Source organism: Rousettus aegyptiacus, unplaced genomic scaffold, assembly GCF_014176215.1.
Source record: "Rousettus aegyptiacus isolate mRouAeg1 unplaced genomic scaffold, mRouAeg1.p scaffold_m13_p_4, whole genome shotgun sequence".
Taxonomy (NCBI): Eukaryota; Metazoa; Chordata; class Mammalia; order Chiroptera; family Pteropodidae; genus Rousettus; species Rousettus aegyptiacus.
The window spans coordinates 72,456,153-72,483,149 of NW_023416307.1; the positions used below are offsets into that span (position 1 = coordinate 72,456,153).

Consider the following 26,997-nt stretch of genomic DNA (forward strand, 5'->3'; position numbering starts at 1 on the left):
AGGACAAACAGAAACTCAGGGTCAAGGACAATGGACTAGTGGTTACCAGAGGGTAGAGGTTGGAGGAGAAAGGAAGAGGTAGACTGGGTAAAGAGGAGCAAATATAGGGGATTGAGGGAGGGTAGAGAGGGTAAAGGGGATCAAATATATGATAGCTGAAGTAAACTGGATTTTGGGTGGTAATAATACAATGGAATATATAGATGTCAAATGATAATGTACAACTGAAAATTATATAATTGTATTAACCAATGTTACCCCAATAAACTGGAAATTACTGCTGCAGACAAAAAGTAGAGTGAAAAGGAAAAGCAATGTGAGCGGAAGATTGCTACTCTCCTAAAGGGTGTCTTCGATAAGTAACATGTCCTAGAAGTTGGGAATGAGAAGTGAGGGAATGAGAAAGGCGCTATGGTGTTCTTGGAGCCAAGAGCTTTGCAGTCAGGTGGAACATCAATTATGAAGATCTTGAGACAGGAGTGCACAAAGCACGTTTGGACAACAGCAAGGAAGCCACTGTTTCCAAAGAGCGGTGAGCAAGGGAGAGGTGAGAGACGAAGACAAAAAGGTAGCTAGGTAGGTGAATAGCCTTTTACTCTGAACAAGTCAAGGAGCAAATGGAGGGTTTTGAGCAGAGAGTGACACAATCTGGTTTACTTTTCAAGAAATCTTCTGGTACTATGCATGGAAAACATACCACAGAGGCACAAAGGCGGGAAAAAAAGGAGAGATGTTGATGGGTTGGGCTGGTGTTGTAGCTTTAAAGTTGTTAAAAAATGGTTGGATACTGGAATATATTTTGAAGGCAGAGCTGACAGAGTTTGCTGATGGACTTTTGTGTCATATGAGAACATGTGAATTGTGTTTCAAAAGAGAGAAATTTGTGATCTCACCGTAAAGAATGACCTCATGACAATAGTCAATATCCAAATTAATGTTGGTCCTGCTAGCACAATTAGATTATTGTATATCAAGGCACTTAGAGTGAGGTAGTGACAATCTACTCTACCCCTACAAATCATTGAAACAGATCAACAACTAGGATGCAGTTTTCACATCACAAGTGTGGGAAGTGACTGCTGATATATTGACAGATGGCTGGAATGAAAGCAAAAAACACAGCCAAATTCACCTAAAATACATGGAGACTGTGGTAATGAAGGATGGTTGAAGAAATAGCAACTGCACAAGTGCCAGAAGAAGATATTCTTATGTAGGAAGTGTAGATGCACAAGTATGAAAGGTTATTTGTAATAAAGTAGAAGTTTATAAGAGAATGGCCCTGGACTCAGACTACTCTGGGGTTAAATTTGGCTTTATTATTTACAAGCTAATGAGCTTTGTAATAACAACTACCACCACTACCACCATCACCACCACCACTTTGGCCAAGTTCTTTAATCTAAGTCTTGGTTTTCTTGTCTGTAACATGGATGTATGCGATTCCTGGGATTCTTAGCTCTGTGAGGACTGAGAGATAATAATCCATGTAAAGATTGCTTCAAGCATATAAACATTTAATAACTGTTGCCTACTATTAATATCAAAGGGAGACTACATTTCCTGAAGGATGAAGCAAGGGAGGAAACCATAGGAAAGATTCTGGCAGGAGTGAAATATCAAGGTTTCCATCTAAACAAGGAACTGCATTAGACTATCTGGAAAGCCCATGTGCTTCAAGCTCTAAACAACTCATATAACACACCTTCCCACCCTGTGAGTTTATTTACTCCACCATGGAAAAAATAAATGAGAGCCTATAAAAGATCATGAGTACTTGCCTTGCTGCTGTTTCCATTTTTGAAAAAGTCATCAGAAACTGTTATTTGGATTTAATTCTGAATAAAGACCTATGAAGTGCAAGGGGGTAGGAACTTGGAGAAAAAATGACCATTTTCATTTTAAGATACCTAACAGCCTAGAAAATGACCTTGGCTCTAATTGTAGGTATTAAACTTTAGGGTAACAGTTTAAAAAAAGTACATGGATTGGGTATAATTTCATGATTAAAGATTCTATAGAGTGAGGGATAGGTGTCTATAAAACTGGATTCAAACAATACAGACAATTATCTCAATGAAGAAGAAAATTAAAGTGTACTAAATAATTGCTGCACAGAGAGTTCTGAGCTCAGTCATAATAAAGACACATAGCTAACTTGCAAAGCAGAACAACTCAGGGATGATATGGATGATAACTGCACTGGCTAATCTAATTGAGACGGAGAAGGACCTGGACAGTTTGGGAAAATGTGCCTATAGAAACATGATGAAATTTAAAAGGAATATTTATAAAATGAAAAGATGAGAAAAAAAATATGTTTGGCTAGCTAGAGAAAAAAACAGTTTATACAGATATATAATGTTGGCGTATAAATAAAATATAGCATCTTTTTCTCAGCATCATTAAGTCAATCGAACAAGCATAGAATCAGGCCTGGTTTAACAGCAACTCATATGAGAAAGACCACTGGGGATAAGCTGGTGTAAGCTCTCTCTATGCCAACAGTGTGTGGCAGCTGTTCACAAAGCAAATGCAAACTCAGGCTGCATCAGGAAAGGTGTGTGCCTTGTCTCTTCTGCATTCATTACAAAATATGTGGAATATTGGATTCAATTCTGAAAAGACTTAGGGAAAAACTTCGGTTCTCCAGAGGAATGTTATTAGAATTATGAAGTATCCAGAAATCATGTCAGATGAAATGGTTGAGAGGTTTTGACAATCTAGACTTGAAAAGAAAGATTTATGAGGTTCACATGTTATCTTCAAGTATTTGAAGGGTCATGATGTAGTGTGGAAGAAGGACAAGGTTTACTTCGTATAAGTTCATTTTGCAGAACAAGTATTAGTGAGTAGTGTTATAAGGTTACATACAGTGTTACAAGGAAGCATATTTTTAATAGCGAAGATTCTCAATTTATTGGAACTATTTTCAAGAGAGTGGTCCCCTGGTAAGGTAGTGAATGCTTTCACTGTGGCAGTTTTCTGATAACGGCTGGATGGACAGTTAGAGCTACCTTATCTCATTTGCTTCTCACAACAACCAGAAAGTGGCAAAAGCATTTTATTTTCAATTATTTGCACAATTAAACAAAATTCATTCTTCTTTTCTGTAATCATTTAAAGTTTATATGTCATTAGAAACTAGAAAGTCACCAAACTAAAAAGACACTAACCACTGCTAAGAGCCAAGAAGCAGAGCTAGAGTGATATTTTCATAAAGAAAAAAAAGCTTAAGCTTTGAAGAAAAATTAATAATAATAATAATAATAATAATAATAATGAAAAAGAACTGGTATTATGGAACTCTAAAATTTCTTAAAATTGTCCAAAATTCTTCTTCATATTCTCCACACTTCTTATTTGCCCACTTTTCTCTTCCCTGTCTAAACTACTTATTCCTTGTCTTGGCATTCCTTAGCTTTCAAATGCCATCTCCACAATGCAATCTGATTGCATAGTGTTCAGAGATCTCTAAATCACTAGGTTCTTCTAATTTCAATGGCAATTTATATGTATGTTTTGTTCACTTATGTTTCTTCCTTCTCCTTTGTCTTTCTATCTCCTTTTTACTTCTTTTTTTTTTTAACCTTATATATTCTATTTTCCGTAGCCCTTTTCTTGAGCCTGAGCCCTTTACTTGTTAACCACATAGTACCTAACCCAAGACAGATTACCTTGTATTCCTTAAATAAGAAAAACATGAATATCATTCATTAGAAGCACAAAGCAAAAATGGACTTTGACACAAAATAGCAAAATGATACTCTATTATTCATAGTAAACTTGAAAAATAATGATACACTTTCTTTTTACAAAATAAAGTCTATAAAACATGACTATAAATTCTTCCCATCTCTGTATACATGTCCCTTGGCTTTGCTGCTCCTCTCATCAAAAGGTAAAATCTTTTTCTCCACCTTGTTAAATCTGGGCTGGCCTTGTAACTTGCTTTGAACAACATAAAGTATCAGAATTACATTGTAGGAAGTAAGTACCAAGACTTAAAGAGGCTATGCAACTCCTCCTATCTGCTTAGAACACTGCCTTGAGACTGTCATGTCTTGCCTATTGGTGGAGAAAAGATAAAAAACACAGATGAGTCATCCCTGTTCAGAACCCCTCCCCCAAGACCAACAACCTCACAGCAACAGTGTCCAGCTGAGTATGATTCATAGGAGTGCTCCCAGGTGAGATTGAAAGATAAAATCCCTAGCACCAACTGAGCCTAGTCCAAATATTGACCCACAGAATTATGAGTATATAAAATAATTATTAAATGAAGCCATTTAGTTTTGTGATGGTTTGTTATATAGCAATGGATAACCTAAATAGGCTACAAAGACAAAAGTCATTAGTTAAATAAATAGACAATTAGACTAAGAACACAAGTATCACTCGGGAACAATCAACTAATTACTTCATGCTAGATGAACTACAGGATGACATAAACAAATCATATAGTCAGATTTATGGCCTTAATTTGCATCTTACTGTTCGGCAGTGTAAAATGTATATGGTCTCTCAGGCAGCATTACTGAGAGTGTGGCATTATTAAATAATCATAGAGCATAAAAAACCTTATACTTCTTTACAAAAGAGAAATTCAGAATTGTATCCAATTTTTACCTTATCCTCCGAATTGTGTTTTAAATAAGAGCCTATCATCTTTATTATATTCATATTAAACTTAAAACTGCAAATAAACTTCAAGTTTGGAAAATTTCTCTGTGTGGCGGGCAGACTTCTATACTGGCCTGCAATGATTCCTGAATCCTGGTATTTATGCCATTGTGTAATCTCCTCTCCTTCAATGTGGGGCAGACCTAGTATCATACTAAATGGCTAATAGAATATGGCAAAGGAGATGTGATGTCACTCCCATGATTAGGTTACAATAAATTATGATTTCAGTCTTGCTAGCAGACCTTCTTGCTGGCTTCAGTGAAATAAACTGTCATATTGGAGAGGCTCACATGACAAGAACCTGAGTTTTCTCCAGCCAACTGGTAGTGAGGAATGAAGGCCTTCAATGCAACAACTCTCAAGGGACTGTATCCTGATAGCAGCCATCTAAATGAGCTTGGAAGTGGATCCTTGCCCAGTTGGGTCTTCAGATAGGATCACAGCCTTAGCTGACACTTTGATTGAAACCTTGTAAGCAACCCTGCAACTCAAGCCTGAATTCCTGATTTGCAGAAAATGAAACGGTAAATGTTCTTGTTTTTAAATTTTAGGGCAATTTGTTATGTAGCAAGACATAACTAATATACCGTAGTAACGTAAGGGATAAAAATTGTTTCTGTTGATATGTAGTTCTTTTCCCACTATTTTGACTGTTAGCCTTGAGAGAATTTGTATATATTTTTTCTCTTTCTATATAAGCTGTATCCAGTCTTCTCCTATTTCCTTGAAAATAGGTGTCAAGTTTTCTTCCTTTCATCAAATATTTCAGCAATACAAAAATTAGAAAAAAAGCCAAAGGAAAAATTTTTGAAAAATTAATGTTTTTTGTATGTCATTAAAAAACTCAAGATTATTTTGTCTGTTACACAAATGCTATACAAACTGAGTGTTCAATGTAATCTTTTTTGTAAGATTCTATATTTCACTAAGTAAATACAAGAAATGTAAGTTCTATAATTTAAGTTTATTTTATCAAGCAAATCATTACTATAAAGTATTACAATTAGTATAATCTATACCTGTCTTTTATAAATTTGTTTTAGCTTATTTTTATTTTGTATATGTTATGCATTTGATTTTATATTATTTTAATTGTATTGCACTTTAACTTGCACTCCACTTAACTTACACTTAGTGTTTTTTGTTGATAACAAGACATTTATTTATTTATTTATTAAACAAGTTTACTGACAAGTGTCTTTTTTATTTATATCATATTGTCCATGGAGAATGGATAAAGCCCATCTTTCATTACATCATTTGTTCTAGAAACCTATGAAATAAATTCTTGAGTAAAGCACAAAAATCTTGCTAGAATCTGTTGTTGATCCTATTTTCAGTCTATTAATAGGGCAAAGGAGTTTCCGAGAATCGAAAAATAATTTGATCTCTACCGTAAATTTTTTTAAGTTGATGGACAAAAACAAAATTTGCATCTGATAAGACCATCTCACCTAAATATAGAGGAAATGTGCCGCAAACAATTTTTTCCTTGTGAAAAGTGAATTGTGAAACTACATTTGGAATACTGTCTACATTTCTCCTTGTCATGTTGCAAGAAAATATAGCTATAAAAGAGGAACAAAACTAATAAAGAGAATGACAGATTTTAAAAAATATCTAAAAAATAATAAATTCTAGAGCAGAGAGAAGAAGCTGGCTGCGGGGTGGCAGAGGAATTAGGAGAGGTATATAAAGTAAGCATTTTGCCTTGTATGCCTTCAACTGCAGCTATGACCTCAAACAGGATGGCAATAACAGAATCAAATATTAGGCTAAATAAATCACAGTTTGACACTCACTTTTATATCCTTTTCCTTGTCCTTTTGACTTTCTTTTACCTGCAGATAGCTGCTGAGAAATCAACAGTTAAAACTTCCTGTACTATTCTAGGAAGAGAAAAATATATGGTGACACTAAGCCAGAAGATAAGGCTGATAGTGGAAGAAATAATGAGTTTTGTATAGATAAAGAGAGGAAATGAATGACAGGAAGATTTTACATGTTTCCATTGAGACTAGGGAAAGAGGGAAGGTCAAAAATAAGAAGAGTGCTCTATGGGCTTAGAGACACAGAAATGATTTTTTTTTTTTCAGTGAAATAATATCTCAAAATGATAGTCTGATAGGCAAGTTTTTCTTATACTGGTTTAGGTTCAGTACTGCCCTGCAAAAGAGATAGCCTTTCAATGAACTTTTGCAACCCATGATTAAAATTCAGCTTACCAAGTTTCTCATTATCTCAAGATATGTGTAAAATAATGACTCCACCCTAATCTGACTTGGCTCTTTTAGCCTGGGAATTTCTGTTTTACAGTCCTCTGGCCACAGAATTTCATTTTATGATGCAAAAAGTCAAAGGAGATAGATGATCTTGATAGTCTCCTATGCAACAAGCTGCTCACTTCATTTAAATGGAAATGTGCATTTTCATGGAAATTCAAGCCTGTATTGATGAACAAAGATAAGCTGACACTATTAAATAGAATAGTGATATACAAGAAAAGTGTCCTAGAAAACTCATTTTTTTAAAAAAAACAGTAAAATTTATATATAGTGAAAGGAGTTTTAAGAATGTGTGTCTCTCTGTGTGTATATATCTATCTCTATCTATATAGCCTAGATATAAGAGAAATTAAATTTTCTAAGGATTTATCATATATTTGGATGGTTATACAGTTGAAAATCCCAGGACAGAGGTTGTGTATAGAAGATAGGTTGAATAAAATGTCTTTGATAAGCACAGTGACTTAATAAGAAAAAATTAATTAGCACAGTACCTTTTATAAGTAGACATTGGCCAACTAATAAATGTTTATCAGTGAACATATTAAGAAGTATCATGGGTTAGGTGTGATATCATTTTTCATGCTCTTTTCTTTCTTAAAAATTTAATTTGGTATTTTGGTGTTTATTTTTTTAACTCGTTTAAGGAATATTTAATGATTACATATTGTGTCTCCCAACTAGAATCCTGGAAAGCATTCTTACGTAATTCTTTGTTAAAAATCATGCAAGTTTTGTAGAGTTTTCCTCAGCAATGAATTGTGAATCTATTGCTACTCTCAATGTCATAACCAGATCTGAATATCTTTTCACTGATAATTATTAAGACCTGATATCTTCTTTCTCCCACCTCCCCTACTCTATTCCACCACCGTCCAGCATCTACACTGCTATTTAAGTCCTTTAATTTACACTTCCACAGAGAATGCCTAATACACACAGGATGATGATGAAATGGAGTCTGAGAAGAAACAATCAAATAGGTGGGGAAAAATAAAGGAAATGAGACAACCCGAGGAAAGTATTTACAGTAAAAAGTTGGGCAAGTAATCAGTTGCACAATTATGACATAAATGTTACATAACTCTGTTAAATCTTTAGTTTGGCTAAACAATGCTTTTTCACACTGCTGCTATTGGAAATGTCTACACATTCATAAGATTTTTCTTCATGCTCAATTAGAGTTTTAGTAACACAACCTAGTGGGGTTAAATTAATAGAGCAGAACTGGCCAGAAGCACAAAGAGAAAACTTGTAAGAGCTTTGTCTCATAAAGCCTTTTTACTTTTTAAATTTTTCTGAAGATTAATGGTAAAAAGGTGCTTAGCATATTATTTTAAAGTTGAAATAGTCAAAGATGACTAAATATAAAAAAAGAGACACTGATCTATAGAATTGACTACATAGTTTAAATATTGTTCGCCAGAGGAAGGAATTCTATTACAACTTTCTAGGATTTAGATACAGCAGGAGGAATATGATATTAAAATAGTCTTATTAATAGTTATTGTTTACTTTGGCAGTATCTGTTTTATGTTTTGGAGGCAAAATTTATGTTTTAGTTGAAATAAAAACCAAAACTAAAAAAAATATTAATTTGTTTATACTTTAGATACTTTAGGTTTTACCTTTTACAATTATGATTTAAGACATTGATATTTAATTTATATATGAAGGGTTATGAGAGAAAATGCTTCTGTTCTACCTATGAGAGTATTGAACACTGCAGTATAAAAGGACATGCAGAGGAAGAAAGCCAAATATAGAGTACAATAAAATTATTCAACCTCTTTTCTTCTCTCTTCTTCTGATATCTTAAGAAAATGAATCCTCAACCTAAATGACTATAATGCAATCACTCTTTTCAATTATGCCTTTAATGCCTGTTGATGTGCTTTATGTTCAGTAGACAAGAACAGAGATTCTGGATGCATTCCATGTTCTCAATCTTTTTGATATAACAGCCTTGTTTGGGCTGTGAACATTAGGATTAAGGGTATAGGACCCTTGTGTCAGCTTTCAGAGGGAGACCTGGCGGTGTAGGAGATGAGATGATCCACTGTGCATAGGAAATCAAATGATATAAAGGACTCTTTCCAAATGTCCCTAGAATCCTTGAGATAGTGCTAGTTCTCTGCGTGCCTGGGAAAAGTCAGCTCAATGGGTGTAGGCATACAGAGCCTTGAGCTTAGAAGGGTCCTGCCATTTGTTTAATACTCTGTTGTCACTGTCTTAAAATTTTTAATCTCCTTTTATCTAGGTACTCTGAATTTTCACTTTGCACTGGTCCTTGCAAATTATTTAGCTGGCGCTTCTGGTGAAGAGCTTTGAAAGGGACAAGGCATAATCTGGTGCTTTCTTTTGGCCTTTGCACAGACATGACACCTGGCTGGAATAGTCATGCTTTAGTATGTTTTACTCTCTCCAAAGGATTGCTTAGATACCCAGCTTCTAGAGAAGGTTACTATCCCCCATCTGCATCCCTTCTCTATTTCCCTTCTCTGTTTAGTAATATATTCCCTCTCCTCTTTTTAGCTGCATGTATGGCTGCCTTGTCAGAGATTATATTTCTAAATTCTCTTGACTTTAAGTATGTCCACGTGGTTGTATTTGGACCTTTGAGATGTGAATAGACATGTTTGTAATTTCAGGTAATTTCCTTAAAGACAAAGCTAAAGTGACTGAAGTCTTTCCTTCTCATAGGCTGGAAGACAGATATGCTGGTGAACCAGTTTTGAACATTCAGAGAAGGATGATATGCTAGGGGAAGGCACATCACAGAACAGAAGGAACTTGGGTGCTTTCATGACTTCCTGAAAGAGAGCTCCTCTGCCAGTAGGACTTCAAAGGGGAATAAATATTCTTCGGGCTCTTTGTTACACTGGCTTAGTTTTTGCTGTAAGTAATTTGCAGAATAAATTCTTCGGGAAGATAATTCATAATAAATTTGTATTTCTCCAATTTCACTTATATATGGAATCTAAGGAACAAAAAGAACAAACTAATCGAAAACAGACTCACAAATGTAGAGGACAATCTGGTGATGGCCAGAGGGGAGGGAGTTGGGGGACTGGGAAAAAAGTGCGAAAGGTTAAAGAAGTACAAATTAGTAGTTGATATATGGTCATGGGAATGGGGAGCACGGCATAGGAAATGCAGTTAGCATTAATGTAATGGCTAGGTGGAGAGCCAGAAGAAAGAGCAACCTTCTATAAACTATATACATGTCTAACCAGTGTACTGTATACGTGAAGCTAATAATAAAATGAAAAATTTTTAAATTTATATTTATCTAGAATAGTTGAATAATATAGTGTTCTGAATATCTGAACATTTTACATAGAGAAAATTACTACAAAACTATATTGGTCCAATTTTTATCCTCGATTATACTTGATAAGAACACTTCTTGATCTTGTAGAGCTTCAAAGTCACCAATATAAGTACTATAGAACATGTCTACAGATGTTGGGGCCTGAGTAAATCTGTAATAACCTCTAATAAAATCCTGAAGTTACATTTTTAAAAATAAATTCCTGAATCACTCTAGTTTTATTGTAATTCAGCTCCATACTGAAAGAAAACTGCAGGATGTTAAAACAACTATGTGAATTTTCTGTTTGGAAACTGAATTAAAGCATTTAAAATACTTAAAAATAAATATATAACAGGTGCAAAGTTCCAGTCAAGATGGCAGAGTAGGTAAACGCTGTCTTGCCTCCTTCCTTGACTGTATACAAATTACAACTAATTATAGAACAATCTACCTGGAAAAACATCTGAAGACTAATTGAACAGAACTTCTATAACTAAGGATATAAGGATGACCCCACATTGAAACTGGTAGGAGGGGCAGAGACATAAAACATACTGGTTGAGCAACAGGAGGGATATCTTGTCTGCAGAGGTCCCTGCAGATGAGCAAGCAATCCCAGACCCACACCAGATTCCCAGGCCCAGGTTTCCAGTACCAGGAAGAAGGATCCCCACAAAATCTGGCTGTAAAAATCAGTGGAAATTCCAACTATCCTCAGTGAGAAAGAAGGCTGCTGCAAACCCAGGCATCCCCTTAAAGTGCTCACACACAGATTCACTTCAAGGTACTCACCCCGGGCTCTGGAAAAGGTACGGTGGCTTGGGAGGTGCCAGAAACACAGAGAAAGAACTGAGTTGTGTGGCTTCAGTGTGAGGGCTGGAGGGACAGCTACATCATCCTTGTGTTGAACCCTCCTCCTGTGTGGCATGCAGGCAGGCGCCATCTTGCCTGTGTTGAGCCTTCCCTTACATAGTAACATCTGAATCTGCACTGGCCTGGTGAAATATGCTTGCTCCTTCCTGGTGACTTCCTGGGACCGTGCCTCAACCAACTGATGAATTGAAGGAGGTGCATTCCTGGCTGATTCCTGGCAATCAGCTCCACCCTGCCATTTTAGCACAAGGCTCTTTTAACAATAATCGACAGGCCCCAGGTGGCCAGCAACCTTCTCTGGTCCAAGCCACAGTATTTCTAGAACAAATCTCTGGGATCTTCGGGCCTGAGGAGGATGATGGCTAGCCTTGGTGTGATGAGACTTTTGCAAGTGGCTAAATGCCCAGCAGTGACAAGAAATCTGAATCTGTACTAACCTGGGGAACATGACTTGACCCAATCTGGTGACTCCCTGGGACCCTGCCTCAACCAACTCAAGTACAGCCTGAGTCTCAGCAGATGAGCCTTACTGACAGCCTGCAGATAGCCTCAGGCCTTGGCGTGCCCTGAGCCTTTAGCTAAGTTGTCCCAAGCCTAGTACTGGTGGTAACCTGACTTGGTTCATGGTGTGGCCTATCTCAAATGCCTCCAGGTTCAGCACAGGCAGAGACCAACTGTGAATCACTTGGTAGCTCCTATCAAGTAGCCCTAGGAAGGTCACAGACAGAAGGCCTGCATGGGAGCCCCTTTCAAGGAGCCCCGGAACCAACACATTTAGAGGCTGGCATCAAAACACAATAGAACACCACCTGATAAGCCCCACATGCAGCAAACCCAATTCAACAGGCACATGAATCCAATGAGGCAAATCCTACTCCATGGGGTCAGCCCCTTAAAAGCAGCTCCTACCCTGTGGGTGTGGCCAGTCTTCACTTCTAGTTACCCTGAATGTCAATCCCACCCACTGGTGTACCAAAAGCAATCAAGGCTTAACTACAACAGAGAGCACACACAACCCACATAAGAAACACTACTGGAGCACCCAGCACAAGTGGTCAGGGAGATTGTGCCAATGGGCCACACAGGGCATCCAATACATAAGGCCATCTGGCCAAGACTGGGAGATGTAGCAAATCTACCCAGTACATAGAAATGAACACAGAGATGCATCCAAAATGAGAGAAAAAAAGAAAAAAAGAAACACGTCTCGATGAAAACTCCAAAAAAAAAAAAAACAAAACACAAAAACAAAAACAAAAAACCAACCAAACAAAACAACTGAATGAAATGGAGGCAAGCAACCTACCAGAGGCAGAGTTCAAAACACTAGTTATAAGGATGCTCAATGAACTTAGGGGAAAAAGAGATGATCTCAGTGAAACTTCAACAAAGAGATAGTAAACATAAAAAAGATAAAAAAGGATTTAGAAACCATAAAAAGAACTAGTCAGAAATGAAGAATATAATAACTGAAGTGAAGAATACACGGGAAGGATTCAACAGTAGATTAGATGAAGCAGGGAATCGAATCAGCAATTAGGAAGACACTGCAGCAGAAAACACCCATCAAAAGAGCAAGAAGGAAAAATAAAAAAAAAAGTGAGGATAGTTTAAAGAACCTCAGAACAACATTAAATGTGCCAACATTTGCATCTTTGTAGTACTAGAAGGAGAAGAGAGAAAGCAAGGGATTGAGAATCTATTGAAGAAATAATGATAACAAACTTTCCTAACCTGGAGAAGGAAATAAACATAAAAGTCAGGAAATGAAGAGAAACCCAAAGAAGGTGAACCCAAAGAGGCCCATACCAAGACGCATCGCGATTAAAATGTCAAAGGTTAAAGACAAAGAGAATCCTAAACGCAGCAAGAGAAAGGCACCTAGTTACCAACAAGGGAGCTCTCATAAGAGCCAGCTGATTTCTCTAACAGAAATTTTGCAGGTTAGAAGAGATTAGCACCAAATATTCAAAATAAGAATTTACAAACCAAGACTACTCTACTGAGCAAAGCTATCATTTAAAATTGAAGGTGAGAAAATAGCTTCCAAGACAGGAAAAAAATGAAGGAATTCATTACAACCAAGCCAGTATTACAAGAGATGGTAATGGGAGTTATTTAAGAAGAAAAAGAGAAAGAAACATAAACGTGAATAATAAAATGGCAATAACTATTTATATGTCAATAATCACTTTAAATGTAAATGGATTAAATGCTCCAATAAAAACAGATATGGTAGCTGAAAGGATAAGAAAACAGGATCCATACATGTGCTATGTGAAACAGCCCTACTTCAGATTGAAAGACACACACACAGACTGAAAGTAAAGGGATGGGAAAGATATTTCATGCAAATAGAAATTTTAAAAAAAGCTAGAGTAGCAATACTTATATCAGAAAAAAATAAACTTTCAAACAAAGGATATAATAAGAGACAAAGAAGGGCATTAATGATAAAGAGATCAATCCAACAAGAGGACATAACTCTAGTAAATATTTATACATCCAACATAGAAGCACTAAATACATAAGCAAATATTGACTGACAGGAAAGATTGACAGTAATACAGTATTAGTAGGACTTTAACAATCCATTGACACTAAGGGACAGATCTTCCATACAAAAAATTATCAAGCTAACAGTGACATTAAATGACTCACAAGATCAGAACACACATTCTTCTTAAGTGCACATGAAACATTTTTCAAATTTACTGAGATCAAAAGTCTCAGTAAATTTAGGAAAACTGAAATCATATAAAGCATCTTCCCTAATCACAATGGTATGAAACTAGAAAAACAATGGAAAAAAAAAAAGAAACACATGGAGGCTAAATAACATGCTACTGAACAATAAATGGGTTAACAGTGAGTTTGAAAAAGAAATCAAAAGATACCTTGAGACAAATGAAATGAATACACAGTCATTCAAAATCTATGGGGCACAGTGAAAGCAGTCGTAAACATGAAATTCATAGCAATACAGGCCTACATCAAGAAATAAAAAAAATCTCACATAAATAATTTAACCTAACAACACCTAAAGGAACTAGAAAAAGAACAGTGATTAAAGCCCAAAGTGAGTAGAGGAAGGAAATAATAAAATCAATGCAGATATAAATAAAATAGAGTCTAAAAAAATGCAAAAGATCAATCCAACCAAGAGCTGGTTGTTTGGAAAGATAAACAAAATTGATAAACCTTTAGCCAGACTCATCAAGAAAAAAAAAAAAAAAGTGGACCCAAATTAATAAAATCAGAAATGAAAGAGAAGAGGTGAAAACTTACACCACAGAAATACAAAAGATTATAAGGAAATACTACAAATAATTATATGCCAACAGATTACCCACTCTGTAAGGAATGGATACATTCCTAGAAACATACAGTATTCTAAGACAGAGTCAAGAAAAAACAGACAATATGAACCAACCAATTATTAACATTGTGAAATCAATAATCAAAAAACTCCTAACAAACAAAAATCCTGAACCGGATCCCTTCACAGGTGAATTGTACCAAATATTCAAAAAAGAATTATCACCCATTCTTCTAAAACTATTCCAAAAAACTAAAGAGGATGGAAAGCTCCCCAGCTCATTTTACTAGGCCACCATTCTTAAACCAGACAAAGACATTACAAAAAAATAAAACCGTAAGCTGCTATCCTGGTGAACATAGAGGTAGAAATCCTCAACAAAATATTAGCAAACTGAATTCAGCAATACATTAAAAAAACCTTACATAATGATCAAATGAGATTTATTCTTGGGATGCAAGGTTGGCTCAATATCCACAAATCAATTAATATGATATACCATATTAACAAATTGATAGATAAAAATCATGTGATTATCTCAATAAATTTAAAAAAACATTTGACAACATCCAGCTTCCATTTATGATAAAAAGTTCAGCAAGTTGGAAATAGAATATACTTCAACATAATAAAGGTCATTTATGACAAATCCATAGCTCACATCATACTCAACAGGGAAAAGCTAAAAGCATTTTCATTAAAATCTGGACTAAGACAAGGATGTCTACTTTCTCCATTCCTGTTAGACAGTATTGGAAATCCTAGTCACAACAATCAGACAAGTAAAATAAAAGGCATTCAAATTGGAAAGAAAGTGAAACCATCCTTATTTGCAGATGACGTGATACTGTATAGAGAGAACCCTAAAGATTCCACGAAAAAGGGTTAGAACTGATAAATGAATTTGGTAAAGTAGCAGGATATAAAATTAATATTCAGAAATTGGATATTAATTCAATATTCATAAGTAGGAATAATTAAGTGTTACAATATTCATATTGCCCAAAGCAGCGATTTAATGCCATTTCTATCAAAATATCAATAGTATTTTTCACAGAACTAGAATAAATAGTCCAAAAATTTCTATGGAACCATAAAAGACTTCAAATAGCCATGACAATCTTGAGAAAGAAAAACAAAGTTGGAGGTATCACACTACCTTATATTAAACTATATAAGACTATAGTAATAAAAATGGCATGGTACTGGCACAAAACCAGACATATAGATAATTGGAACAGAATAGAGAGCCCCCAAATAAATCTATGCCTATATGGTCAATTAATCTATGACAAAGGAGGCAAGTATATGCAATGAGGTAAATACAGTCTAGTTAATAAATGGTGCTGGGAAAACTGGACATATACATACAATAAAATGAAACTTGACCATCTTCTTATACCATGTACAAGAATAAACTCAAAATGAAGAAAGACTTAAATGCAATTCCCTAAACCATAAAACTTCTAGAAGAAAACATAGGCAGTAAACTCTCTGGTATTATTCTTAGTAATATTTTTTCCTGGTATATCTTCTCGGGCAAGGGAAAAAAAAGAAAAAATAAACAAAGAGGACAACATTAAACTCAAAAGTTTTTGCACAGCAAAGAAAACCAAAGTGAAAAGACTACCTACTGAATGGGAGGAGATATTTGCCTATGATACATTTGATAAGGGGTTAATATCTAAAATTTATAAAGAATTCATACAACTCAACACACACACACACACACAAAACAAAAAATCCAATTGAAAAATGGGCAGAGGACCTGAACTGACATTTCTCCAAAGAAGAAATACAGATGGCCGATAGACATATGCTCAACATCACTAATCATCATAGAAATGCAAATTAAAACCACAGTGAGCCATCACTTAACACCTATCAGAATGGCTATGATCAATAAATCAAAAAACAAGTGTTGGAGAGGATGTGGAGAAAAGGGAACTCTCATACACTATTGGCGAGATTGCAAATTGGCACAGCTACTATGAAAAACAGTTTGGAGGTTTTTCAACAAATTAAAAAGAGTACTATATCATGACCCAGCAAGTCCACTTCTGGGTATTTATCCAAATAAAACCAGAACACTAATTTGAAAAGATATGTGCTCCCCTGTGTTCACTGCAGTGCTATTTATAATACCTAATATATGGTAGCAACTTAGATGCCAGTCGATAGATGATTGGATAAAGAAGAGGTGGCACCTATATACAATGAAATATTACTCAGCCATAAAAAAATTAAATCTTACCATTTGCAACAATATGACTAGAGCCAGAGGATATTATTCTAAGTGAAGTAAGTCAGACAGAGAAAGAAAAATACTATATAATTTCACTTATCTATGGAATCTGAAGGACAATATAAATAAACAAAAGGAAACCATGCTCATAGATTAAAAGGACAAACTGGTCATTGCCAGATTGGGGGGGAGGCATGGTGTTGGGAGACTGGGTGAAAAGGTGAAGGGATTAAGAAGTATAAATTGGTAGTTACAAAATAGTCGCAGGGATGCAAAGTACAGCATAGGGTTATAGTCAATCTTGGGTACTAGACTAATTGGGATTTACTTTGTAAGTTATATACATGTCTAACCACTATGCCATACACTTGAAACTAATATAAAATAATATTGAATGTCAATGCAAATAAAACAATTTTAAAAATTAAAATTAAAAAAAATGATAAAAAAAACCATAACAGATAATTTTCCTTCTCATTTTCTAAATTTTTTCAATGATTAAAACTGCTAAGGTTAAAAATATTATGTTGATAAACCAGTTATGAAACTATTAAGGAATCGTATCTTCAAAAATATAGATTTTATGTTTACCTGCCCCAATGACTCTCTCAATGCGAATTCTTGAGGGATCAATCTCCTTTGCAAATTCATGTACTGCTAGGGATGGGTCTTCGTATGTATCTGGATCTATGTAAGTTTTAATTCCTGGGAAGCGTACTGCAACAAAATAAAAAATTGGTTTCATTTAAGAGTGTTTTAGTAATTACATTTCATGTAAATAATTAAAACAAGGAATAACATACTGAAGTATTCATTCTTGTTAATTACTTATGTTCAATTCTCTTCTCCTGTCCCATTCCTCACCTGCCCCACTCCATTAAAACTCTATTTGGAATAAAAAAATGTACTTACCTATTAACGTAAAATAATCTGGTGGTTTAATACAGAGTGAGGTGTTGGGTTCCAAAAACCACATTTTTATTAAATTTCTGTAAAAATTTAATCAGCTTACTTATCTACTAACAGTCCATACATTTCACATCTGATCTAGCTAAGGGCATAGGAAAATGAGGCATAAGCCTCCCCGCACCCCTAGAAACGAGCAATCCTGTAAATGTCCCTCCTGGATACTTTGTACCCTAAAGCATTAGGTTTTCCTGAACTGATGATGCCCCATTCCTGTAGTTTGCCCCCTTCCAGAAACTCTCAGGCAATAAAAATAGACCCCATGGCACAGTCACAGAGGACAACAAATAATAGTTCTTTCTGGTTTTCTTGTAGTTGCTTCCATGGCCGGATTGCACATGGTCTTGAAAAAGACCTCCTGTCTATCCTGGAGGGAAGGATAGGATTCAAAGGCACAAATCTGGTCATTGGTTGTGTAGCTGCTACTATTTCTCTGGTTGTGGTGGAGTACTCATAGCCAATAGGCAGTTAAGATAATGAATTAGGATGGCTTGGAAAACTTGAATATGTGATTGCTTGTTCATTTGCAACTTCTCCAGTATCAGAAGAAGCCTGTGGTTATTCTTCTGTTTTGTGCACTGGTTTATGTTTTCCACTTTAGATTACTAGCTCCTGCAGGAGATCATTTTTCAAAGCTCTTAGTACATTTCCAAATACTTTACGTATGGTTTTATAGATAATAAGCACAAAGCAAACCTTTATTCAATATGAGTTAGTAGGGATTAAAAGATCAGTGCAAATTTGTGGCACAGTGGATGATACTTGGTTTTTTGCTTCTTAAGGTTTGAAAGCCATACAATATGCTGAGTTAACTGTTGTCTAGGTATCCTTAAAAACATGCTCTTTCAAGAAAATTTCAAAAGCAAACAAACGAAAGATAATAAAGTGAGTTTGGAAGGGGTAATGAAATACCCATTAATAGCAATAATTTGCTTCATGAGTTCTTCTATGCCTGCTGTTTTCTTTTATTGCCTTTTGTCTACTGTCTTGTAGTACAGGATATGTACCTATGAGAAGAATGGTACTTTTAAAAATAACACTAGTAAAGCATATTTATAAAGCATACTTAGACTTGACAATGATTCTGAAAGGCTATGCTTTTCTTGACTTTCCAAAGTTAAGATTGGAGGTAAGAACAGATTATCTCTGTTCTTAGATAAAATATCTAAATGATATTTTTATAATTTAGTAGGAATTGTGATTTCAGATACAAACTCAGTGGAGTAGTATCTAATTGAATATATGGTCATGTTGATGACATTACTTTAGGCACAGATAATAGGTGTTATTTATTAACCCATACACGATTTTATTAATTCAATCATTCAATTGTTTAAGGTGATACACACTTCTAAGGAATAAATTGATTAGTTAATAACACTTATTTTTTGGTAAACACAATATATAAAATATAAAAAAATAATAAAATTAGCTCTAATTTTGACTGGCTGGTTACTCATGTAACTTGTCCAAGTCTTCGTAAACATCGGTTCATCTTTCTTTTACCTCCTTAGCTGCCTCAGATGATTTTCATTGCTTCTTGCTGGGGCCATCTGGTTTAGTATATGCTAAAATGCTAGTTGGAAAACAGATAATTAATGCCCCCGGAGCATCTCTTCCTTCTGCATTTCAGTTTTAAATGCTTTGGAGTGAGTCTTAAGGTTGCTCAGCATAAGTTATCTGTCCAGGTGTTTGGATCCAGGTTTCCACATCTGTTTCCAGCACTTCCAGCTCATCTCATACCCGGTATTGGCAGTCTCAGTTCTCCCTTCCCTGCCAGTGCAGTGAGCCTCGAACTCATTGTAAAAAAGAACATCCTTTTAAAAAATGTATATGTCTTGGTCCTAACCTGGACCTTCTTCATCAACTTTGATGAGGAAGAGTGGAATACTCTAACACAGATGATCCTTAGACCACACTATGAGAAATCATGCCAACCTTAGAAATAGCCCTAAATCATCCCTCTAGTTTATAATTTCCTTATTTAAATCCTTTTTGTCCCCTGGATAATGCTATAGTTTGAAAAGTCCCATGCTACTTTTGTTCAATTTGAGGTAGAAGATGAATTTAAATAAACGACTTGCCTCGCATGTTATCTCTATACTTCAGTTAATTAGAGAACATCCCTTCTTTTTTGTTAATTCAGCATCTCACGACAGAGGCACTGTCTTGATAAAGTAGTTTGCCATTTTGAGGGGGAGGGGGAGGGGAGTGTTGGGGAAAGGAGGGTGGCAATTATCAAACCAACTATAGTAGTAATTATAGCTTGCTTGGGAAGAGATTCTTCAAATGAATATAACCTTGTAGTCAGCTCAAGGATTTCATACATATTCTAAGAGTTAAAGAGCTGATTTTCTTTTTTAGTGTTAATGAATTGTAAATTGATTTGTTATATGTTTCAATGACAGTCCTTATAAGAAGGAATGAGAATCCCATATTTCTATGGCTAATGCTCCACAAAACAAAACCAACTCACATGCTGGAGACATTGTGAATGGTAAATAATAATATATAATCGGTTTTCTTATATTTTTAGCATATTCAGTCTGTTATGTTTTTCAGCAAGCAGAATTAAGGAAAAGGCAATATCACTTAATAAGGGACAGGTATAATTTCCACCAACAAACCTAAATTCACATGAAAAGTCTTAATGCTGAAAGATTGGAAAGCGATTTTTTTTGGCTTTCTCCACTCACTGATCCAAGTTTACAATGAACTCTTGAAGTGTTGGAACAACATAAAACAATGGAAGAAAGTCACTGCACTACTTACAATGCCCATTCTGTAAGTGATTTCTTCTCTTCTCTTCTGACTTCATTTTGGCCTTTATGTACCATTGGCACCTTTTAAAAAGGTAAACAGAATCTTATTTTTAGAATTATGTTGGATGAAAACTGAAACCAATTAAAACACACATAACTCATGGGCTAAGTCCTTATAAAAACAATCTTTAAGAATATCTTTATAACATGTGAAAATACTCCATGGAAGGTTTTTTGTTTGCATCAAAATGAGACCCAGATAGGTATAAAATACTCTCAATTGGATTGATTCAAATTATAGGAATCTTAGAAAATATTCTATAATCAGAAATAATCATCATGTTCTTCTTTATATGACTTCTAACAGCTAGAGTTGGTGAAAAGCATTAAAAGTCAAAATGAAAAAATATCTTTGAGTCAGAATCTCAAAAATTGAAACAACCATCTTTCACTTTCAGTGTTAAATAATATGATTTTTTTTTTTTTAATGTCAGAAATTTGGCAGAGGCACATTCTGTTCTCTCTTGGGATAATTGTACTGTGAAGAAAAGAGGCAGGTGTTTATCTCTCATGACTTCTTCAACATGAATAAATTCATCAACATCCATATGATCTGACATTTCATCAAACTGATGATTCCAAATGGTTACAGAATACATTTGTGATACATGATCCATTTTTTCACTGTAAATTTTGCTTCAAATCCTATGGCAAGTTGAGTATTTATTCAAAAATATCTTACAGTTTTCATAGGATAATTTCCAATGAATGCTCCCTCACCAAAATGCTTAAGAGATATTTACAAATGAATTATTGTTATCTTATGCAATTGAAATTGTTTTACTTGTATGTAGAATGTTAAAGCAGTTTTTGATGTCATATAAAGTGGCAAATATAAAAATTCAAAGCTAAAAATAATATTGTACTATTTTTTCTTCATCATTCAATTCTCTTTTTAAGTGGTATTCAAATTCTGCTTCAGGAACCCCAAACAGAGATAACATTTGAGATCATCTCTCAAGTTTATTAGGTCAAAGTTATTTAACCTATAATGACTGTAATGTCTTCTTTTAAGTTTGTCATATTTATGTGTTAAGGCAGTATTTTCTGATATTTTAATGAAATGCTTTTCCATATGTGTATGTGCTATTTGTATCATTGAGTACTGAAATACCGTACTCAGTGAAGAAATAAAGCCTTAAAGCACATTATATAAATCCATGTAACTTAAAAATTACATCCAATTTTGCCATATATTGAATCATTGTTATATAAAAAGTCATTTAAATCAATTTCCATTATGAAGTTGGAGTCATGTTTTTAAAATTGAAGATATTGCTATGTTGTACACAGCAAGGACTCCTCACTGGAGACATCCTGAAACAGCTAGAAAAGGAGTGGTGGACACAACAAACTGAGCATGGGAAGGAAAGAACAGAATCTGGGACTTACTCAAAAGGGATAAGAAGAAAGAAGAAGGAACCAGATTCAGATTAGTTTTATTATATTTTTGTTTTTGCAAATAAAAATATTTTAAAATCCTTAAAAAATTATTAATATAATTTGTATACCAGTTGTAATTGAAAAATAAAAAAAAATATTTAAAAAAAGTATTGGGGATAAATGACATTGCTGTCTAAATAAAATCATACTTAAGAAAATACCCTAAACTCCAAAGAAACTGTCAAATAAGAAAATGAGAATCTTTTTGAATCAAATTATCCATGATATCTAAAATATCACAGTCTAGCTGACATGATATAATTTGTATTTTTGGAGTTAAGATCACCTTACTGGTCTCCATCATACTTTAATAACTGATTAAACTTTCTGGGCCCCAAATTGATTATCTTTAAATCATGTGCAACTCCATGATAAATAGAGTATTATCAAAATATCAGTACCTAAAAATTCACAATGCATGGGCAGCACTTACATTATAAACAGCAATGAAAATATAGTAGAGTTTATTCTACTTAACATTTTTCTGGTAAGGTTTACTATCCAGGTAGTAATCCATACAGTGTTGGAATTTTTAAAAATCTAATCAAATTGTGATGTTACATGCACCAAAAATGCTTTTATTTCCTTCTTTCCTTTCTTTTTCCAGACTTGCCACATTAACCCTCTTCCTAATATATATTTTTTCCTTTCCTAGGTATTATTGTCTTCTAATCCTTCTTTTTGCAAGAGAGTCCTAGATAGGGTTCAACAAACTCTAACTTCTTTTTTTTTAATAGCCAGTTGTCCTGTCTAGTGATTAAGTATTTTCTAGGTCACGTTTGGTATTTGTAGGCTATGGTATTGAATATTTTGTTTTTGACCTAATGATTAGTTGATTCAGAGACGCCAAAATTTGTTTTCTGTCCACTATAAAAAATAATTGTATCAAAGCTGTGATGACGTCAGAAGCTGTCAAAGGTTAGCGCTAGGTATAAAGGGAAAAAGAAATAGGAAAGTGCTGGAAACAGTATCTGGTGGTGGTGGCATGTATGTCCAAACCAGTACTTTTTTTAGATGAATTTATCATTATTCCCTGCATTTTTTTCTTGTTTTTTTTTTTTCCTCTTATTGCTATAGCTTGCATTCTTCCATCAGATAATCAGCCCCCCCCCACCCTCACCAATGCAGGAGATTTTGAAACATTATTTATTAATTATAAGAATAGTACTATGTTTATATGCATGAAAATTTTAAGTAAACATAGGGTAAATGTGCCCTTTTTTCAATTAATTTCATAAAGAAGTCACCATTTCAACTTAACCAAATTAGAAGATTCGTATGTTTCTTCGTTCCTTGATAAATTCTATAAAAGTAGGTTTGTTACAATTAAATCTGATATACTCTTTACAGGTAGCAGTTACCTTTGCCAGGAATCCACGATTGCTAAGTGCCTTCTTAGTAGTTGTCAATTTATTGACCTAATCCTTTCATCTGCTATCAAAAGTGCAGATAATTTTTCATATATGCACCTCTTCTGTCTTTTAAAATAATTTTAAATAAAATATGTATATAAGTAGAGTTTAAAATATGAATAACATAAAGAGTTTTTCTAGTTCACTAAAGTACTGCCTCTGAAGGTCCTTATTTGTTCTTTTTGCTAATTATCAAGTATTAGGGTTTTCTAGTAGAAATGATGTACTTTAGCTGGAGTTGGCATGGGTGTATATTGTTCGACTGGAATTCTTATTGCCTTTTTAAATCAGGATATCGGTATTATTCAGGATGTGTGTGCTTCAGATTATCAAGAAAACTCTAAAGGTATTCTTTTATATTCCTATTGATAATCTAGATGGAATATTTCTCCTCATGTAGGAATAAAAATATGATTGAAAGATATTCACAATTTCTGACAAAAGTCTGGGCCTAATATCAAAAGTTTAATAAGAAATAGCACTTATTCTTTTAAATAATTTCATACATATTATCTTCATTCACATCTCTGTATTGTCAGCACTTAGCAACAATTTAGATACGTAGACAATATGTATGAAATCGAAGGTTTAGATTAGTGAAGGTAGTCAGCTAGTCAGGGTTCAAAGCTAGGACTTTTGCTCTGTTAAATGCATTGTTACTTTAAGTTTTCATCCATATTTCTTTAAAGTGGAGAAATATTGGATTTATAAAACCAATTAATATAATTCTAATATAGATACTTTCAATATTTAATGGATTAAAAATAGCACATTTTTGTAACACTGTTTATAAAGAAACTTTATACAAATCATTCAATCTATTTTTTTAAAAAAAATTACACATTTCATGATGTAATTTAATTGTAGTAAAGGAAACACTAAGAGTTAACTTAGTGAGTGGAAATTTGTCAATCATAATGTTTAACGTGTTTTTATCAAGTTTTTGGTTGTTTCACAGTCAGAAAACAAGCCATGGTGGTTCTGTTATCAAGTTCACTGTCAGAGAAGAATCTACTCTGATACCTTTTTCTCTCAGAGGTGCTTTGTTACATTTTAAAGCATTTGAATATACCATGTATGATTATTTGCAAGTTTTGGAAATAATCTGGTACACTTCAGTTACCTCCCGGTGATTAAGAAGAACAAGGTAAGAATGACGAGGAGAGTGAATCCCCCAACGGCCGCGGTGGCTATCACGAGAATCTGCCCCTGTTCTGCTGCCATGTCAGAAGCTGAAAACACAGATACAATGTTAACATTTCCCTGGGTGACATTTTGCTGCCAAAATTATTTTACAACTTAGTATATGCTTGAAAATATGGTAACGGATACCAAAAACCCCCATCATATTTGCTCTTCACTGGGCACATAGGATGCAAACCCAAAAGAAAGACTGAAGATTGAGGTTATAACCCTCAGTATAACCCTTTCTTCTATTTTACAAATATACCAAGAAAATGGAGGAATTCTTAGTACTTCATGTCTTATGATTATGTATTGCAAAATTAAATCAGCAAGTGGACTAAAGGATTTTATACAATTGCTAATTAATTGCCTTAAACACTTTGGCCAACAGGCCAGGTTTTACACACTCTTTTGGAGTCTGCTTCCACAAAGCAGAAAGGTTGTATAATTCAAGAATGACTTCCTTTATATTTAATAGAGCTTAATTTAAACATTGAAGTTATATCTTCTTACCTCCATAGCACAAGGGTGCACGTTATGGGTGCTTAGATGTTTGACTGGCAGTAATTAAGAAAATGATATTTAAAAGTTTCCCTCCCTTTTTGAAGAAAAGGCTAGATAATATATGGTAACAACATATTACTTTTCTTATTGACAAAAGTCATATCTTAAAACCGCCTGGGTTGCATGTTTCATTAACCTTTTAGGGATTGTTAAAAATATATTAGTTCAACTAATTCATTAACACTCTCCTCCTTTGTATCACTAAAGCTTTAATCAGATGTAATTTTTATGGAATAGGATATGGAAATTGCATAATAATAGAGGTAAGGAAACTGAAGCCCAGAGAAGTTAAAGAATTTGCTTGAGTTCACACTTGATTATACCAGAATTCAGGCTTCTAGATTTTTGGTTTCATTTTTCCTTCCTATTCTGTAACTCACATTAATAATTTAGTTAATGATCAATATTCTAAAATATTAAATTAATCGGTCCCTTTAATATCCCTTAACTTGAATAAAGCTTGATTTTTATTTTGATCACTATAAAAAATCTATTCATCTAATCAATTATAAGCAGCATATTGAATCAAAGGCAGAATTTTACTAACAAGCAAACCACTTAATTCTCTACCATATTAATTTATTAAACTTGAGTTCTTTACAGCTTCCACAGAAGTAGATCTTTCTCTGGGAATCAAGTCTGCAGCATACTATGTGCAAATTTACATCCAGAGTAATTTCTTTGTAAAAATGACATATCTACTAGAGAATATCTGAACCTTAACTGTTATTACTGAATCAATAAGAAACCATTCAGAGCATTTAAGATGACTCTTAAGAGATCCAAACCTAAATAAAAACAAAAGTCATTTATGTTCAGAGTTTTCAGTAAGAATTAAACCTTGGAATTAGATTTTAGTCACTATGATTTAATCAAGATATTTTCAGGCACTCTATTAAAGATTGAGTTTTAACTCATAATCTGTACAGAGACAAGTTAAATAGTTGCATTTTATCAGTATATAAAGTACTAAAGATTTTTTATTAGGTTCTCACTGAATTTCCGAATCTTCACACTAGCACTGATGTCATGGGAATGAATGCGTCCTCTAAAATGTCACATTTTCTCATTGAAAATCATTGAATAACAAATAGTAAGAAATATATGTTGTAGAAAACATTAACTTTATGAAAATAAAGGAAATGGTATTTAGAAAAAAAAATTTACTTAGCAACTGTTTTATTTATAAAATATATAATGTAGTTCAAGAGTTTTAAACCTGGAGCATATATTTTTGTGGTAGCCTAGTAGCAAGTAATTTATTGAGAATATGTATTCAAAATTCAGATGGAGAAGAAGATTATGCAATTGCATGCCTTTTGAAAATCAGAATATCTTGTTATAAAAAATTGTGTTGTTTTACTTAAATAACATCTTAATAACTTTCCTTTTTACTAAAATACCTTCTTTTTCTCTCCTGTGATTACGTATTTTTGAACTTTGCTTCAATTAAAATTTTAATTGGATAATGTTAAGGTGTGATACTTTGAAAAGTATATATTCTTACCTAATTGTTTCTTAAACCTCTATACTAGGAATCCTAAATCCTAATCTCCTTTGTGGAGACTAATATATAAAAATACATGTTATTTGAAAATAAGAGTGTATAATGTGATACACTATTATTCCAGGAGTAAAATGCTATAAAAAATGGTCTGGGATGATTATAAAAATATTACAGACATCATCATCATCAACAATAGTAATTTAATAGTAAACCATCCTTCAGCACTAGCCTTAGTGCTTCAAATTCATTATCAAATTTACCAGCACAATAGTCCTAATAGGTAAGTTATATTATGATTTCTAGTTTAAGTGGTTTTATATAATACTTGTCTAAGGTTACATTTTTTGGTACATGGGAAAACTGGCTAACCAAAC

The 26,997-nt window shown here is 34.0% G+C and overlaps 1 protein-coding gene across 1 annotated transcript in view; it reads right to left on the minus strand.

Annotated features, from left to right (window-relative positions):
* Nucleotides 1–26,997, minus strand: part of EPHA6 (EPH receptor A6) — a 795,422-nt gene that overhangs the window by 218,938 nt on the left and 549,487 nt on the right. Inside the window, 3 exon segments of the mRNA XM_036218922.1 lie at nucleotides 17,316–17,441; nucleotides 20,463–20,533; nucleotides 24,491–24,599. Of these exon segments, the coding sequence (XP_036074815.1) occupies nucleotides 17,316–17,441; nucleotides 20,463–20,533; nucleotides 24,491–24,599 (306 nt within the window).